Source organism: Tachyglossus aculeatus, chromosome 10 (assembly GCF_015852505.1).
Source record: "Tachyglossus aculeatus isolate mTacAcu1 chromosome 10, mTacAcu1.pri, whole genome shotgun sequence".
In the NCBI taxonomy this organism is placed as follows: domain Eukaryota; kingdom Metazoa; phylum Chordata; class Mammalia; order Monotremata; family Tachyglossidae; genus Tachyglossus; species Tachyglossus aculeatus.
In genome coordinates, this window is record NC_052075.1 from 46,531,013 (window position 1) to 46,549,879 (window position 18,867).

An 18,867-nucleotide genomic window follows, 5' to 3' on the forward strand; every position below is an offset into this window, starting at 1 on the left:
ATAACTTTTTTTTGTATTTAAGGATTTTCTCCAAAAAATACTTTTGTGCCAAAGTGGCCATCGGAGACAAAATCTCCCATTATTAGTTTCACAAAAACTGTCATAGTGAAGGTCAGTTTGGCTGTAATTTTCTCTTAAACCTTTAGGCTATGTTTTTGCGCAGTTTCAAGATATCTTACTGCCTTCATCTTTGGAGTAGCAAGGAGGCATCAAGAGCCTCTGCAACACTGAGCCTTGGAAATTGGAGGCATCTTAACAGCCTGAAATTCCTGCATTGTCTCAGGCATTTTATTAAAAGGAAGAAATCAAAGACAGAATGGGTGAAATCGTTCATGTTGTTAGCAAGCAAAGTGCTGTCACTCTGCATGATAAATAATTGATTGAGCATATTTAAATTTGCATTCCCAGCTTAATGCCCATTCTTTTACAAATTACAGAAATTGATCTCCTATTAATTATATAACACTATGTTTATGATCGTGGCCTATCCATTTGGAAATCATGGCTGACTCCTCATGTAATACAATTCGAGAAGGAATTTCGTTCTCAGTGAAAATTGTGCCACACTCTTGGAAATCTTGCATTTGTGAGAGCAGTAGAAATGTTTTTCCCTCTCCTGATAAATTGAAGGTATGGTTGATACTTTTGGGGCCCTGCCAGTACTGGCTAGGGCCAAGCCCAGTGTCATTATGGGTGACTCTCAGCTCCAACAGTACAACCCTGTCCAGTCCTGTGGCTTCCTGGTGTTCCTAGATCTCAGAAGCAAGCAGCAGTGCAGAATTGGGAAGCGAGGGTTCACTATCCTGGGAAAACTGGTGAACCATTAGATGTAATTTGACTTGCAACCCGCTCAAATCAACTGATATTTAACCACTCTCCCCACTCTTCAAGTGCCTCCAATGATTGCCAATCCGTCTCCCCATCAAGCGGAAACTCCTCCCTGAGTTCTCTCTCCCTTTTTTATTCTCTCTCCATTCCCACACCAACCCAGGTTGCACCCTTTACTCTTCTAATATCATCCTACTCTACGTCCCTAACTCTCACCTGCCACTGACCCTTGATCATACCCTCCATCTTGCCTGAAAATCCCTCCCTCTACACATCTGATAGACCAGCAGTCTCCTCATCTTCCAAGCTCTACTAAAATCGTATCTCCTTCAGGAAGCCTTCATCCCCTGCAACCTGTTTTCCCTCCTTGCTGTCTAATCCATGCACTTAGGTATTCACCCCATGCAACTTGTGTACATATGCTTATTATCAGTTGCTTTCCCTCCCCGTAATTCATTCATTCAGTCATATTATTGAGCACTTACTGTGTGCAGAGCACTGTACTAAGTGCTTGGGAAGTAATTATTTTAATGTCTGTCTTCCCTTCTAGACTGTAAATTCCTTGAGTTCAAGAACTGGACTTTACCATCTCATGTGCTTAATACAGTACTCTGCACAAAATAAGCCTCAATAATAATAATAAAAATAATAATAATAATAATAATAATGACATTTGTTAAGTGCTTACTGTGTGCAAAGCACTGTTCTAAGCATTGGGGGGATACAAGGTGATCACGTTGTCCCACGTGGGGCTCACAGTCTTAATCTCCATTTTACAGTTGCGGTAACTGAGGCTCAGAGAAGTTAAGTGACTTGCCCAAGGTCACACAGCAGACATGTGGCGGAGTCAGCATTCGAACCCATGACCTCTGACTCCAAAGCCCATGCTCTTTCCACTGAGCCATGCTGCTTCTCTAAATACCATTGAGTGATTGCTTCACCATGCATCACCTCCTCATCCTGCCCTGGGTGGCTTTAAGTGTCCCTCTTAGGTTATTTATCTCAGAATCAGTCAGTGGTATTAGAGCACTGTACTAAGTGCTTGGGAAAGTACATGACAATAGGGTTGGTAGAAACGATTTCTGCCCACAAGGAGCTTACTGTCTACGGGGGGTGACAGACTTTAAAATAAGCTACAGTTAAGGAAAGCAATAGCAAATAAGGGTATGTACTAAGGTGGTTTGGGGTGGGGTGGCTATCGAAGTGCTCTACATGGCCTATTGCATAGGTGATGCAGAGGGGAGGGCGGTAGGAGGAAATGAAGGCTCAGTCAGGGAAGGCCTCTTGGAGGAGATATGATTTTAGGAGGATCTTGTTCCTTACATAAAATGGCACTGTCTGAATGCTTCTCATGCCCCTGAGCCAGTCAACAGAGATATTTGTCTATGCCATCAAGTCGTCTCCGTCCCATAGCAATGCCATGGACACATCTCTCCCAGAATACCCCACATCCATCTGCATACGTTCTGGTAGTGGATCCATAGAGTTTTCTTGGTGAAAATAGTGGTTTTACCATTGCTTCCTTCCGTGCAGTCGACTTTAGTCTCCACTCTCGACTCTTTCCCGTGCTGCTGCTGCCCAGCACAGGGGAGTTTTGACTTGTAGCAGATTTCCTTCCACTCACTAGCCACTGGCCAAGCTACGAATGGAATGGGCATGTCCCTGCTTGACTCTTCCTCCCATAGTCCAGACTGGTAGAGTACTGGAAACTCTCCAGATGCAGCCCTGAGAAGGGCAACAGAGATATATTGAGGCAGAAAATTGATCATCCATCAGTGTTGAATGATGTCACTATAAAGTTGTTATTATTTTAGCCCTTTACTGATTATCCTCATTAATGGAGAGGAGAGAGAGTGTGAATATGAAAGTGGCAGCATGGGCCCCCGTTGGACAGTGGAGAAAGGGATCTCAAAGACCGCGAGCTCTCTGTGGGCAGGGATTGTCACTCTTTATTGCTGCATTGTACTTTCCTAAGTGCTTTGTACAATGCTCTGCACACAGTAAGCGCTTAATAAATACAATAGAATACAATTGAATGGTCAGGACATTGACCTGCGGTGACCCTGGCCCCGCTGAGAATGAAGAGCGGTACTGCAAAGTGAGCATCTGGCTGAAGGAAGTCAGGTCTGCCACCAGTGAAACTTTTAAACTCTTCTGAAGATAATCCTCATAATGGGCAGTTCATTCTGGTGTAATTGGGAGTTAACTGAGGTTATTATGCCTCGCTCAATTAGGCAATTATAATGAAAGTTAGGAAGTGTTCATATTGGTAAGTAATAAATAAATCCAATTTATTTATTGGATCTAGTTTTGTCTTTCATACCAGTAAATCCCTGGCCCGATCCGAGAGTTCCTCGCTAGCTGGCAACTGCTTCGTTGTCAAGAGAAGTGTTTTCCTGCTCCTCCTTTTAAATCAATCAATTGTGTTTATTGAGCGCTTACTGTGTGCAGAGCACTGTACTAAAGGACAGGAAAGTCCTGCTGGGCAGTGAAACAGCAGCTGTTAACACACCTAAGAGAATGTGAGAGTGAACTGAAAGCCTGTTTTAAGGTTTTCCTTCAATATTGGTCCCTGTGCAGAGCCATTCAGCTCCGTTGTTAGGAAATTACTTAACCCCTGGACACACCTACTTTGATCATCCAGAGTGGAGTGATGGATAGAAACAGTAGTCTGTAGATCATACTTCCATTTTGGATACTACCTTTGGCTCACTGTGACTCTGAGTAAGCTACTTTATGCCTCTCTAAGCCTTCATTCAGTTGCCTAACAGACTACACACCTACTCACTCCTCTGGGGTGTTGTAAGGATTTAATGAGATAATGTCTGTAAAGCAAGTTGAGCTCCTCAGAAGAAAAATGCTCTTTAAACACTAAGTAATCATATCGTTTTCTTTTTGAGCTTCTAATCCCTTGTTTTGTGCAAGCTCTTAGCCTCCCTTGGAAGGCAACCTCCCTGTGTGCTAAAGCAGAGCCCTGCAACAATATATCCCAGGACCCTAATCTTCCTTTTATTTTTTCGTGGGTTTTTTATATGGAGTAAATTATTTGCTGATTAACGAGCTTGATCATTCAATATTTTGGAAGGTAATTAAGTATGGAGGACAACTTCCAATCTTGAGCATAGCGGTGAGCAGCAAGATGAGATTCTGAGCCCCCTCCCTTCCTTTCCAACTTCAGCCCACCTTCCACCCCCATGCTCAGAGTAACACTGGAGAGGCAGAGTGGCCCTACTGCTGCCCATTTTGCTAAGGGGTCCAGACCGCTTACACTCTTCATTTTTCCTGTGGCCTTGTACTTTGGCTCTGAACACCCCCTTCCCCTCCCTGGTTCTATTTTGAAATAAATGTTGGGCGCAGGAGCGTATACACAGCAAAGGCATGTTCAGGTAGAAGAGAAGGCGGCGTGAGAATTTGGGTAGTGAAATGATACCTCTGCCCTCAGAACCATCTTGGGGCTCTGCACGCCGGCCATTTAAAAAAAATCTCCTTCCCCTTGAACTGATTTGCTCGAATTTCAGAAGTGAGAGCTTTTGTTTTGAGGAGAATCCTGTTTCTTTTTTTCCAGGATGCTCAAGTGCCTGAGTAGTAATTAAGGTGCTTTCAAGAACCCCATGACATAATCAAGAATGACACCTGATCCCCTTTCTTGTAGGTTGGTAAAGTGTAAGCTTCAGCGATATTTCTTTCTCTTTTTTTGATAGTTGTTAATCACTTACGATGTATCAAACACTTTTCTAAGCACTGAGGTAGGTACAAGTTAATTAGGTCGGATACAGTCCCTGTCCAAAATGGGGCTCACAGGCTAGGTAGGAGGTATTTCCCATTTTATAGTTGAGGAAATCGAAGCACAGAGAAGTCAAGTAATTTGCCCAAGGTCACACAGCAAACCATTGGCAGAGTCAGGATTAGAACCCAGGCCCTCCGACTTTTTCCACTAGGCATGCTGCTTCTTCCATCAAGTTGTTGAAATAAATGACTAGAGGGACGTGGGCCATAGAATAATGCTGCTTTGGCTGCAACTGTCCTTAAAGAGTGGGAGCGGAAAGATTTTTGCATTTGGTTTTGCTTGGTAATGAAGCAACAAAGACTCTGTTACTTTCTCAGTGATGATAGTTTTATGTTGTGACTTGCCCTAACCACTCTCTGCTGGAGTCCTCCCATCACACAGAGAAGTGCTTCTGGGAAAAATAATGTGAAAGAAAAAGCAATTTTTAACTTTCTGCAAAGTCCCCCTAACTATCCATAAAAGAAAATCATAGTCATATTAATTACAGGAAATTGAAATGAAAAGCTGTTCAGACTTAGTTATTTCAGCAATATTGATGGAAAATTAAAGCCACCTGTAGCCCAAGCTGCTTTTCATTACTATAAAGGAGAGTCCTCTGGAGAAGCGGTGTTCTAGCAAATCGGTATTTATTTCTCTTATGCTTGGAGAATTTAAAAAGGAAAGTAGGATTTGGATTGGGAAATGTACTTGTTGCTGAAAGTAAGGAAGTATGTGGTGTCTTCAGTTTTGGTATTCACTTCGAAAAAATCCTCCCGTAGCTAAATGCTGGCTATTGGGATGATGCATTCAGTAACGAGAATACATAATTCCAACATATGAGGTACAGACAGCCTTAGATATGATTTTGGGAACTCTTTCTCAGCCAGTTCTCCTTGTCCACTTTTTGGCCAAACAAGATGACTGTGGATAAAGAATCAAATGTATAAATGCTCATTGGTGTTGCTGACCTCAGAAAGAAAATGTGAGTGTGCATTGCATGTTTTCAGCTTTATAGAAATGTAACATTTTTTTTCTTTCCAGCAGAGTTTTGTGGAACCGTAAGTATATAGTCACTCTAAACAATTAAATTGAATTTAAAAGATCTCAGCTGGCTCCCATAATTCCTTTTGTTGCTTTTGTGTTTGTGCTAATGTTGCATTTTGTGATTAAACAGATTGCTGAATTGGGAGAATTAGAATACATCGAAGATCTGCCTCTCCTTAGAGTGCTCAATCTCTTAAAAAACCCAGTTCAGGTAAGAGAGTCCCAAAGGATATCAGAAAAAGGATTACATTAAATCATTTTCCTTTAGATCATATATTTGGTTAAGCATATCAAAGGGTGTATGTGAGCCCTTTTTAATTCTCTTTGAGAAATATTTGAAGATGCTAAGCAAACCATCGCCTAAAATGACTTCTTCTGGAAATTAGTCCCATATCTTCTTTCTCAGAAGGGTCACTTCTAATTCTAAATAATTTTATCCTTCCCTCAATCATTTCTGTCTAACAAGCTTAATGCCGTGCCGTTGCCAATGAAAGCAAAGCCTAAGGTGGAGTATGGACTTGACTGCTGCGTGTGGTCATTTGTAACTCACTCTGAATAGTATTAAAGATTAACTAAGGCAGTTATTGATGTCGGGAGATTAATGTTTCTTTGGGTTCTATGATGCTGCCATAGGTTTAGAGAGAAATGTGAAATGGCCATCTTGTAACAGGTGGAAGAAATTCCAAGTCCACGTTTCCCAAGTGGTTTAGAAAAAAATGCCTTATGCATTAATGAAATGAATGGAAGCAAATAGATGAAATCAGAATATGAATAATAATAATTGTGATATTGAAGTGCTTACTCTGTGTCAGGCACTGTACTAAATGCAGGGGTGGATTAAAGGAAGTCGGGTCTCTTTCCCCCTCCCCCCCACCACTCGCATTTAGTAGTAGTTGAAGAATCTTGGGTACCCGCTGCATGCAATGCACTTTACTTAAGTGCATGGGAAAATACAACAGCTCAATCAATTATGATATCTATCGAGGTCTCACTATGTACAGAGCGATGTACTTTGCAAAATAATTACAGTCGGTGGGTACAGTCCTTGCCTTCAAAGAGCTTACAATCTATTGGGGGAGACAGACATTAAAATGAATTACCAATTGGCTAAGCAAAAGTGCATAAGTGTATAGAGAAGCAGCATGGCGCAGTGGAAAGAGCCCGGGCTTTGGAGTCAGAGGTCATGGGTTCAAATCCCGGCTCCGCCATTTGTCAGCTGTGTGACTGTGGGCAAGTCACTTAACTTCTCTGGACCTCAGTTACCTCATCTGTAAAATGGGGATGAAGACTGTGAGCCCCCCGTGGGACAACCTGATCACCTTGTAACCTCCCCAGCGCTTAGAACAGTGCTTTGCACATAGTAAGCGCTTAATAAAATGCCATTATTATTATTATTATAAGGCAGTAGTGCATAGGCACCAAATAATAATGCCGTGTATCTGTAAGCACTTATATTTTCCCAACAATTATCACATTTTATCCTCCCACTGGACCTGTTAGGGAGGGGCAGCATTATAATATCCATTTTACAGATGAGGAAATTGGGGCACAGAGCGGTTAGGTGACTTGTTTCAAGTCAGAAAGCTCAACTACATTGACCCCTAACTTCTTACTGATGCAACGAGTGGCAAAGAGATCAAATTCCCCCAAATATTGCTTCTGTATTAAAGATGTTAGTTATTTGCCCTGTGTTCTATGCTTGTTTAAGAGGCAAGACAAAAGGGACTTAATGTTTTTTCTAATGTTCTTAACAGGAGAATTCTGATTATTGGCTCTTAGTTCTGTTCATGCTACTGCGCCTAACGGAGCTAGATTGCAAGAAGATTAAAGTGGAAGAAAAGGTATGTAATTCTCACAGATCCCCACACATTTTCATTATTTCTAATGAAACAAGAAATATTGACTTCTGCACATCAGAAATACTAAATGTTACATATTAGTTCACATAATTGAATCATTGATTTAGAGATTATTAAATATACTTTCATTTCTTTCTTTAAATCTTCAAATTCAGCTAAATTTACATCATGCTTCTTGAACAGCAGAATCAAAAGCAATCTTTGTTGTATCATTATGGAACAGGGACGTTTTGTTATAGGAATTTGGAATTGTGAATTCCTATTCCTCCATTTAGTTGCAGTTATTCATTCCCTTCAACTCTACCCTGCCAATCACATCTCTTTCCCTCCATCCTTGCATGCTAATGTTGGATTTTCTGGCTCTCTTATTTCTACTTTTGCACTGCAGTAGCCACTTTACCTGGTTAAAATGGCTCCCTATAGTCTGTCAGTTTCCCTAAATGAAGGCTACCTTTGCCCTGACACAACTGAGAACTAGAAAGGAAAAAAAACCCTTAAAATCACAAGTGTCCTTTCAAAACCAGAAGTCTCTCACTCACAGTTTAAAATTATTCCCCATTTGAGAACCTAAAACATCTAATCCCATTTAAAGGGAAGAATGAAACAGCCAAAGGAAAAGGGTTCTCTCTTTTTCTCATGACCTCTCCTTTATTCTTCCTTTCTTTTCCTCTTTACTCCTCCCTCTCCTTCATTCTCCTTCTCTTTTTGGGTTGGTTAGGAGGCTAACACTCTTTCGTTGTTTATGCAGCTGTGTAGTTTTGTCTCTTGTAAAGTTTAAGTTACTCAAAAGCAGGGATTATATCTTCTGATGTGTAATTTAAAGCAGCTAACACTTTATGGACACTTAATACATTTTATTCATGAGAAATACAATTTTAGTTGTTATAATCCATAGAGGTAGGCCCAAATGGGAAGCTTCTTGGAAACCTGTAAGTAAAGCAGTGTGGCTTAGTGGAAAGAGCACGGGCTTGGGAGTCAAAGGTCATGGGTTCTAATCCCAGCTCTGCCACTTGTCAGCTGTGTGACTTTGGGCAAGTCACTTAACTTCTCTGTGCCTCAATTACCACATCTGTGAAATGGAGATTAATAAATAATAATTAAAAAATGGCATTTATTAAGTGCTTACTATGTGCAAAGCACTGTTCTAAGTGCTGGGGAGGTTACAAGGAGATCAGGTTGTCCCATGGGGGGCTCACAGTCTTAGTCCCCATTTTACTGATGAGGGAACTGAGGCACAGAGAAGTTAAGTGACTTGCCCAAAGTCACACAGTTGATAATTGGCAGAGCCGGGATTTGAACCCATGACCCCTGACTCCAAAGCCCATGCTCTTTCCACTGAGCCACGCTGCTTCTCTAAGACTGTGAGCCCCACATGGGGCAACCCGATAACCTTGTATCTATCCCAGTGCTTGGCACATAGTAAGCACTTAACAAATACCATTATTATTATTAATAATAAATATCCTTACAGCCTGCTATTTCCTTTATCCCTAATTCATTTTAAAGTCTTTCTCCCCCTGTAGAATGGAAGCTCCTCATGGGCAAGGATCATGTCTACCAACTCTATTATATTGTAATAATAATAATAAGAATGGTATTTGTTAAGCGCTTACCATGTGCTGAGCACTATTCTAAGTGCTGGGGTAGATACAAGGTCATCAGGTTGTCCCACGTGGGGCTCACAGTCTTAATCCACATTTTACAGATGAGGTAACTGAGACAAAGAGAAGTTAAGTGACTTGTCCAAAGTCACACAGCTGACAAATGGCGGATTCATTCAATCATCATCATCAATCATATTTATTGGGCATTTACTGTGTGCAGAGCTCTGTACTAAGCACTTGGAAAGTACAATTCAGCAACAAAGAGAGACAATCCCTGCCCACAACGGGCTCACAGTCTACTCTCCCAAGCACTTAGTACAGTGTTCTGCACGCTATAAGTACTCTATAAATACCATTGATTGATTGATAAATTTAATCTGATCACTGACTGGATAGATTTTATTATCTGTTAGGAATAATCATCATTTTAGGACTACTTCTTTCCCTCCCAGTAGTTGTAGTATCTGTTGACCACCTACTAGGTGCAATGCATTGGAAAATACAAAGCCAAGAATTGTCCTGTTCATGTTCACTACCCACAAGGAGTTTACCCTTTAAGGGGGAAGACAGGTATGAAAGTCTTTAAAAAGAAAGTAATCAAAGTAAATGATTAAATATACATTTTAACAATATATATATATACATTTTGTATATATATATATATATATATATATATACAAAAGGGCTCAAAATGAGTATAATTAAGTATGTATGTGCTGGAGATTGCTGATGGATTTGTTCAATCTGAGCTGCTGGGAACTCATCAGTGAAGGCTTGTTGAAGGAGGTGAAGTATTAGAAGGGTAATGAATGTGGGGAGCACTGTTGTCTGCCATATTTGGGGAAGGAGGGAATTCAAGTTTGGGTGAGGGGATCAAGGTGGGAGAAGCAAGAGTGAAGGTTAGAAGGTTAGCATCAGAGCAGTGAAGACAACAAGCTGACGTTCAGCAGTTGAAGAGAGCAAATATGTAAGAGGGGGAAAGTTGGCCGAAAGCCTTGAAGCCAAGTGGAAAGAGGGTCTCATTGATTCAGAGGGACGTGGGTAGCCACTGGAGGATTTTGAGGAGTGGATCCATGGGTGCTAAGCATCATTCGAAGAAGATGATTCACGTGGCAGGTAGAGAATGAACGGGGGAGAGGGTGGAAGCAGGGAGACAAGAAAGGAGGCTGACAGAATAAACTAGACCTTGGACGAGTATGGTAGCTGTGAGGGTGGAGATACTATATAGGAAAAACCAGTAGGATGTGGCAGTAAATTTAGGGTGAATTTGAAAGACAGCAAAGAGTCTTGGGTAACACTGAGGTTTTGAGCTTCTGGGACAGGAAAGAAGGCAGTGCTATTAACAGAGATGAGAAAGTTATAAGGCGTAAGTTCCGGCGGGAAGATGAGGCATTCTATTTTAGACATATTGAGCTTGAGGTATCGGTAGTGCAACAGTAGAGATGTCCTGGAGACAAGTGGAAATGTAGAATTGTAGCCTAGTGGTCAGGGCTGGAAAGCTAGATTTCGGGGTTGTCTGACTGGAAGCGGGAGCTGAAGCCATGTGAGTGGATGAGTTCCTCCAGAGAGTGTAAGGGAAGAAGGGGATCTCCTCAGTCAGAGGATGAGAAGCAGCAAAGGAGTTAGCCTATGCATCTGAGCAGGAGAGTTCAGAGATCAGAGGAGAACCAGCTCAGTACCATGTCAGCAAAATCCACAGCCTGAAAACATACTGACATGGGAAAGGTGGCAAATATATTTTCCACTTGCATATCCTCTAGCCAATTACCAGGGGAATGGCATGAACATGCTTTGAGAAATCAGATATAAGATGTCCCTTGCAAATACGAATGACTCAACCTTTTCTTCCTCTTGTTCTTTGGAGTATGGAAGAGTGTGTGTATCATGGCACTTTTTTTCATTTTCCTTCTCAATTCTGCAAACAGGTTGCTGCAGTGAATAAGTATGACCCTCCTCCAGAAGTCATTGCTGCACGAGACCATCTAACCCATGTGGTACATAGCATGATGCAACCTCAGAAGATATTTGACAGGTACATGTGTCTGTAGTTCACAGCTAGAATCAAACCAAGCTAACTGTGTGCCACTGTTTCATGACACTGTGTTTTGTGGTGGGTTCTCTCTCTCTCCTGCTAATCCCCTTCCTCTTTTTGTAGACGATTGAGGCTCAGTCTCCGGTAACTAATTTATGGTTCTTTTAAGTCACTGGTTTGGCTCTGGGGTCCAGGGAGATTTTCCAAGAGCAAGTGTGAAATTTCCCAGGTTTTGTTTGCCTGTTTTCCCAAGTGAATTGTTCATTAGCCAATCAACCAATCAATCAATGGTATTTATTGAGCACTTACAGCGTGCAGACCACTATACTAAGTATTTGGGAAAATACAGTATAACTGAGTTGGTAGGCATGATCCCTGCACTCAAGGAACCCAAACTCTAGCAGAAAAATGGCAGAAAAACAGTACTGAAAGAAATTAAACCATTTTGGGTAATTGTGGTAGAAGTCGGGGAGATGAATTCTCTCCTAAATTACTGGAATTAACATGGATGAAATTGCACTAGTATAGAAATCATTTTGCATTAAGCTACATTTAGTCAAAAGTGAGGAGTCCCTCAGCTTGGTTGAATTGGGCATGAAATGAACTTGGTCCCTCACCTCTAAGATTTGAGACAGATTGGCCGAGGCTCCTCCATTTCATTTCCACAATCTGTTGGAGCAGATGGCCGTTTGTACTGTAAGTGATGGAAGCAAAAACTCTTTCAATACCCAAAAGCATTTTTAAAATATATGTAAAATCTCTGGGAAAAAAATAACTCTAAAATGTCTTTTTGTTATATGGTGTTTGCTCCTTTGCTTCACGCTATTGGTATCCCACAGAGAGCGAACTGTTTTGTTTTGCAGTCCAGAACATGATTTTCACACACCGCTTGATAATCCAGACATTGACAATTTTAGAAAGTGTTCGTTATATTCTCCAGGTGAAATGATTTGCAATTTATTTGAGTATTTCCAAAAAACTACATTTGATTTACCAGGGGGGCACCTGTATCCTCATTTTATTTCTTCTCCGGTCACTGGCTGTTTCAGATTTCTGGCCGCATTTATATTAAATTCTGATTCAAATAAATTTGTGACAACGATCAGATAAATCAGCCACTTGGCCTTTCTAGCTTTCTTTCTAATAAGCTCTCTAGTGGTGATTATAGGAGTATGAAAGAGCAACCATAGATGACTCTGATTTGGTGGTATCTTGACATATTTATCTTCAGCTCCGTGGTCTCGAAGGACAATATCTATGGATTTGGTTAGGAGACCAAAAAACGGAAATTTCAAAGTTGCCGACATTTACCCCAAAGCAACTTGCCTCCAGGCTCAAGTTCAAATCAAAGTTCGGTTTCTAAGAACTGCAGAGAGCTAAATTAAAATGTTATTATTTTTAATGATTGATTTTATGTTTGGTGGGGGCGTTGCTTGATATGTAGGAAAGCCAGTACATGACTCTACAGAGTTTACATTGCAGAAGTCAGAGTAATAGTAAACAGAAAAGTCTAACTGGACAAATACACATGATCGTCAGTTTGATTTTTATCTTCTAGACTGTGAGCCTGTTGTTGGGTAGGAACCGTCTCTATATGTTGCCAACTTGTACTTCCCAAGCGCTTAGTACAGTGCTCTGCACACAGTAAGCGCTCAATAAGTACGATTGAATGAATGAATATTTTTAGGATTTATTTTGTTGGAGGAAATATGACAAAGAGAATTAGGCGAGGCCCTAAAAAGTACAGAGCATTTAGGCTCTATACCTTAAAATGCCTTCCGAAATATCTTAGAAAAAAAGCATACAGCCCAAGCCTAGTGATCTATATGCCCAACTCTCCCCACTGGTTCATTGAAGAAGACTGTGAGTAAAAATCATGAAAATGATGATGATGGTATTTGTTAAGCGCTTACTATATGCAAAGCACTGTTCTAAGCGCTGGGGAGGTTACAAGGTGATCAGGTTGTCCCATGGGGGGGCTCACAGTTTTAATCCCCATTTTACAGATGAGGTAACTGAGGCCCAGAGAAGTTAAATAATAATGAACTTCAGATAACCAAACTCAGTGTCATTCCATCTCAAATGAAGGTTTATGCCATGAATAAGGTGTGAAAAATTAAATGAAATTGAGTTATTTGGCCACTTAAAATAAAAGGGTCAGGGGAGGAGGCTGGCTTCTCTGCCAATAGTGGGAAAGCTAGGGTTTGGGGGACAAGTCTTCCTGTGGAAAGAGCTAGGAAAAGACAGGAATTTTAGTGTTGGCCTTGCTGTGGTGTGGTGCCTGCTTCCCTGGCCCTCTGAAACACAGCCAGAAGAAATCTTCCTGCAGTAAATATATCTCCCAGTCTAAACTATACCTGGGAAGCTAGAGAAAGTTAATTTGGTCACTATTTTAGTTTGGGGATTATGTTAAACTAAATCTGCAGCCGCGTGGGCTGATTCCTTGGTAATCAGATCATCTTCTAGTTCCTAGCAGTCTTGAACATCATTGATTTTAAATAATACCTGGAATCCTTGCCATAAGTGTATTTTTGTGATCTTCTCCAATTTATGACACTAATTAAATGCCACTTTGATCTTGCCTTGTTTGGGAATTCGGTTCATCCTTAGTCAATGGGGCCTACCCAGACCCAGTTTGGGAAGCCTAGATAGAGCTCCTAGTTTCATAACTTCCTTTAGTATCCTTAAATGCAGGAAGGATCATTTCAGTCCTAATCTGGGGATATACGGGTAAGGGGCCCCAACTTTGATTTCCTAGTTTTCTTTAAAAAAGAAAGCATCTGAGTAAAATAATTGATAAACCTATGAATGTGGCTTTGGGTCAGGATCTAAAAGTAATTGAGAATTTTGCCCAGATATTTACTGAAAAAAAAATCACGGGACCGTAGATAGTCACTTTTTATAGACCACTGAAGATAATGACTTAGTTCAGAAAGTAAAGATCTTCTTGAGTTAATTGTTACTCACAGGGAAGAATTAGTTGAGAATCTACACTTGTTGAAGTGCTTTGTTAGGACTGTTATCGGGTTAAATCCGAATAGTTCACTTACTTTTGTAAAATAATCCATGGGTCTTAAATTTTAGAGGAAGTGGTAACTTCTTGTGTATTGAAAACATTAAAACAATAATGTGTGTGTATGTGTGTCTGTATGTGTTTGTGTTTCTGCAGCACCTTGCCCAGTCTTGATGCTCCATACCCCATGCTGGTATTAGTTGGTCCCCAAAATTGTGGGAAACGAGAACTCGCCCAGCGACTCTGCAGGCAGTTCAATGCTTTTTTCAGATATGGGTAAGTTTCCTCTGTGAACTCAGAGACTAGAAAGTCTCCAACTGCACGAAGATGGCCTTATTTGGGCAGGGTAACATTTTATAGAAGGAAATGATGAGGTGATTATGAAAAAGGTGGTCATGTGATAAATACTGTTTTTTTCTGATGTACAGAAGTCTAGTTTAATCATCAAGGTAAGCCAGAAAGGCTTTCGTTTCCCTAGTAGCATTTTATAATGAGCCTGGTTCTTTCCTTTGTGTCCGGAAAATAATTTCGCTTCTCCCCGCTTCACTCCATATTCGGTGGGGAGACTGAGATTATTTATTATAGGCACTTTCCTCCTAGCCTGTTCTTGACCCAACTGCCTTTTATTATGTTTATGGGCAGCCATTCCAAAGAATCCTTTAACCAAACAGTGAGTGAGCAAAAGCACTCATGCAGATGCGGAAATAGGAGTCTAGGAGTCCTACACTAAGCATTTCAGCTTACTAGCAGAGTTCAGTAACTGAGAGAATAATCGTTTATTAATAAATCTCACCTAAACATGCTACCTCATCCCAAGCCATCCTGAAGTACTTCTCAGGTCCTGAACTACATGAGTATGGGTGTGATTCTTGTTTGGAAGCCAAATCTCTATTGCATTACAATATGGAAAAAGGAATGCTCACGTTGTGATATACCTGTTGGCTCTACTGAGGCAAACTGGGCCTAACGATGACACTCAATTTCTGCCTTCAGTTTCTCTTTAGCTATGATTTTGCTTTTTCTTTTAGCAGCATGTTCAGGGAGAAAGCGAAAGGAAGAAGACTAGCCATTAGATTGTGTTTAGAGAGTTGTTGATTTTTCTCAGGTTAGCATTCTGCACTTTCAGTATTGTGTTTTCCGGAGCTAGTATATTGATGGATAGTTCCCTAGTGACATGGAACAAAGCCAAGGAAAGGAAAATAGCAGTAACATCAGAATTGTCCTAAATAACCTCTGGCTGGTGCTTCAGAAACTGCAGGGAATGAAAGAACAGGACACGTAGTCTCTTTAGAAATTTTTCTCTTATTTTTACATTTGGAAAAGTGATTTCTTTTAAAGCTAGTGGCCTCAGCAAGCTGGGGATAAGAGCTTATGGGAAAGTACAAGCCCCAGAGGGAAATAAAATGTAGGTAGCTTTTGAATTGCCTTATGCTCCTCATAGCCAAATAATGCAGCCCCTATTTTGACCCAAACCATTTCTTTAGACTTTTTATAATTCCATTCTTCACTTGTGATCCCAAATGATGAATACAGTAAAATATGTCATTAATTAAAGTATCTCTAATACCCCCAAACAGCATTAATAAAATATTAGAAAAAAGATAATAGAATAAAAACTAGTAGTCTTTAATTTCCCACCTTTTTGGGCAGGGTACGTAAAAAAGCTTTTTCAATGGAACGATCCCCTCTATTCTTCCACAACCCCTCAGATTGAACTCATCACTTCTCTCAAGTCAAATTCTAAATAAACTACCTTCTGTGTATTTTTATTACAAAAAGCTGATGTCATCCCGCTATGTACATTGTGCATTCATCTTTTATCCCCATACATTATGATGTACGTACTAATTATTAGTATTACATATATATATGTATATTAAGCAGGTACATTATATGTATATAGTATAACCAGAATGGCCTGGTTGCCATCCCCTTGTTCAGTGCCCCTCTGAAAGCCCACCCCCTCCAGGAAGCTTTATGTGATTCATTTTTCTTCTCAGGTCACAGCCTCTAAAGTACGATTTCCACTCACAACCAGTTGAAACACTTTTATACATATCAGTGTTTTATTTACTATTGTTTAAGCACTTATAGCCATCTTTCCATTCACTTCTTCCTTCTATCTGAAATTAATTTGGTATCTTGTCTTCCCTAGTGTAGTTCAAGCACTGTGAGGGCAGGGATCCTGTCTCCTAACTCTATTGGATTCTCCCAAGCACTTTGTACAGAACTCTACCTACTATAGTTGCTCCATAATGCATTGATTGATTGACTGTACATATTTATTGAAGTACATATTTATTACTCTATTTATTTATTTATTTTACTTGTACATATCTATCCTATTTATTTTATTTTGTTGGTATGTTTGGTTTTGTTCTCTGTCTCCCCCTTTTAGACTGTGAGCCCACTGTTGGGTAGGGACTGTCTCTATGTGTTGCCAATTTGTACTTCCCAAGCGCTTAGTAGAGTGCTCTGCACATAGTAAGCACTCAATAAATATGATTGATGATGATGATGATGATGATGATGACTGATCAATAGACTGGGGTCTCCCAAATGATTTTTGGGTCTCATTTGCAAATGAGAGATCTTTAGAGAAAAATGATTCTTTCTGAAGGTGCAAATCTTGGAACCTTAGCAATAATAGTAATTATAACTGTGGTATTTTAAAAACACTAACTATGTACCAAGCACTGTACTAAGCGCTGGGGTAGATAAAAGTTAATCAGGTTGGATGCAGTCCCTGTTCCACATGGAGCTCAATTCTAATTAAGAGGGAGCACAGGAATTGACTCCACAGTTTGTAGATGAGGGACTGAGGCCCAGAGAAGTAAAATGATTTGCCCAAGGTCACACAACAGACAAGTGGCTGAGCTGGGATTAGAACCTGGGTCCTCTAACTCCCAGGCCCACACTGTTTTCACGAGGCCATGCTGTAAAATCCGTTGCCCAAGAGTTACCTAGATCTTGTCAGGTAAACCTCCCCTTTCATCTCCTCCCAAACCCATTGTAGTGGTGTAGTGAAAAGCCAACACCCTTTAAGTGTCCTTGGCCCATTTGCCAGTTTGTCAATTGGCAGGACAGATCTGCTGGTTCTGGGACCTCGGGGGATGCTCCATCATCCATTCAAGCCATGGCACAAATTATGTATGTATAATCCAGAGTTAATACAAAACAATGAGAAACTAAGCTAGAAGGCATCACTGCACTCTCAGGCATGCTCAAGTTCTCTAATTGGAACTTTTTCTGATGAAAACCAAGAAAAAGAATGCCATATATTGGGAGCTGAGCCCCCTCCTCCCCATCCCCCCGCCTTACCTCCTTTCCCTCCCCACAGCACCTGTATATATGTATATATGTTTGTACGTATTTACTCTATTTGTACATATTTATTCTATTTATTTTATTTTGTTGCTATGTTTTGTTTTGTTCTCTGTCTCCCCTTTCTAGACTGTGAGCCCACTGTTGGGTAGGGACCGTCTCTATATGTTGTCAACTTGTACTTCCCAAGCGCTTAGTACAGTGCTCTGCACACAGTAAGCGCTCAATAAATATGATTGAATGAATGAATGAATGAACTCTGTACAGCCCATCTTCAGATTTTCACCTGCCTTTCATTGTTTTCCAGACTTTTATTGATTTTACCAACTAAAGGAAGATAAATGTGATTCGTATAAGACATGATCACAAACCTCATAACTAGACAGTCACAAAGGCATGAATTTAAAGCGGTGAAGTCACATGTCATTAGCAGCGTATTCCAAGCTTTGATCAAGCTTTTAAACATTGTGCAAAGATCTCTACAATTCCCTTTTAGTTTATCACTTCTTTTTGTTCCATTTGCATGCTCCTTTTCCATAGTTTGTTCTTTATTCTCATGTCAATCTACTGACTCCCTTTTTTGTATTTGTGGGGTTCAGAACTCCGAAATTCAGTGAAGTGCTACATGCTCAATTGTATTTCTTCATGGAAGCAAGTGTTAATAGCTCAGTTGTTTACCCTTAGTACAGTGCCCTGCACACAGAACGTGGTCAAGAAATACAGTGGATCGATTGATTACACATTTCTTCTGACACAGCTTTGTGTTTTATACAGGCAGACATGCACTGTTGAAAGGGCATTCCTTAATCCCACAGTGGGTAATCCAGAACATGTAATGAAAACACGTTTAAGCAGAATCGGCTGTATTATTTTTGCTTTGGGATTGTTTTTGGTACAAACGTAACCTGTGTTTCCCATTTTTAACATTTTTTTATTGCTTTTAGCCCCCTGGCTTGCAATCCCATCCCTTGTAGACTGTAAACTACTTGTGGGCAGGGATTGTTTACCAATTCTATTATATTGTACTTTCCCAAGAGTTTAGTACCTTGTTCTACATAGAGACAGCGCTCCACAGGTACCCACTGATTGATTAATGCTACATGTCCCAAAATGTTATATAGCTTAAACTGAGCAAGAATTTAGCAGTAGCCTGGATGTGTAAATCCAGTACTCTAAAGAGAACGGGACTGGTGGGAATGGGCTTTTGCTTGAAGAGAGAAAATCTCAATTCTAGGACCGTGGCATATTTTTCTAAAATTATCTGGCACAGTTTACGAAACTCCAAGACTGCACTCTTCAGTTGGTCAGTCTTTGCATAGGACGAAATGTTACCATTAGAGGGTGACAAGGCCTTCCTTAGACTCAAATCATTCAGCAGGCATGGCTCACGTATCCAC

The 18,867-nt window shown here is 40.5% G+C and overlaps 1 protein-coding gene across 5 annotated transcripts in view; it reads left to right on the forward strand.

Moving 5' to 3' along the window:
• The window catches only part of LRGUK (leucine rich repeats and guanylate kinase domain containing), a 101,570-nt gene that overhangs the window by 25,463 nt on the left and 57,240 nt on the right, over positions 1 to 18,867 (forward strand). For all 5 annotated transcript variants that reach the window (XM_038752204.1, XM_038752205.1, XM_038752206.1 and 2 more), the window contains 4 exons: positions 5,769 to 5,849; positions 7,393 to 7,479; positions 11,027 to 11,133; positions 14,303 to 14,422. In XM_038752204.1, coding sequence (XP_038608132.1) covers positions 5,769 to 5,849; positions 7,393 to 7,479; positions 11,027 to 11,133; positions 14,303 to 14,422 — 395 coding nt within the window. The remainder of the gene's footprint in view (positions 1 to 5,768; positions 5,850 to 7,392; positions 7,480 to 11,026; positions 11,134 to 14,302; positions 14,423 to 18,867) is intronic.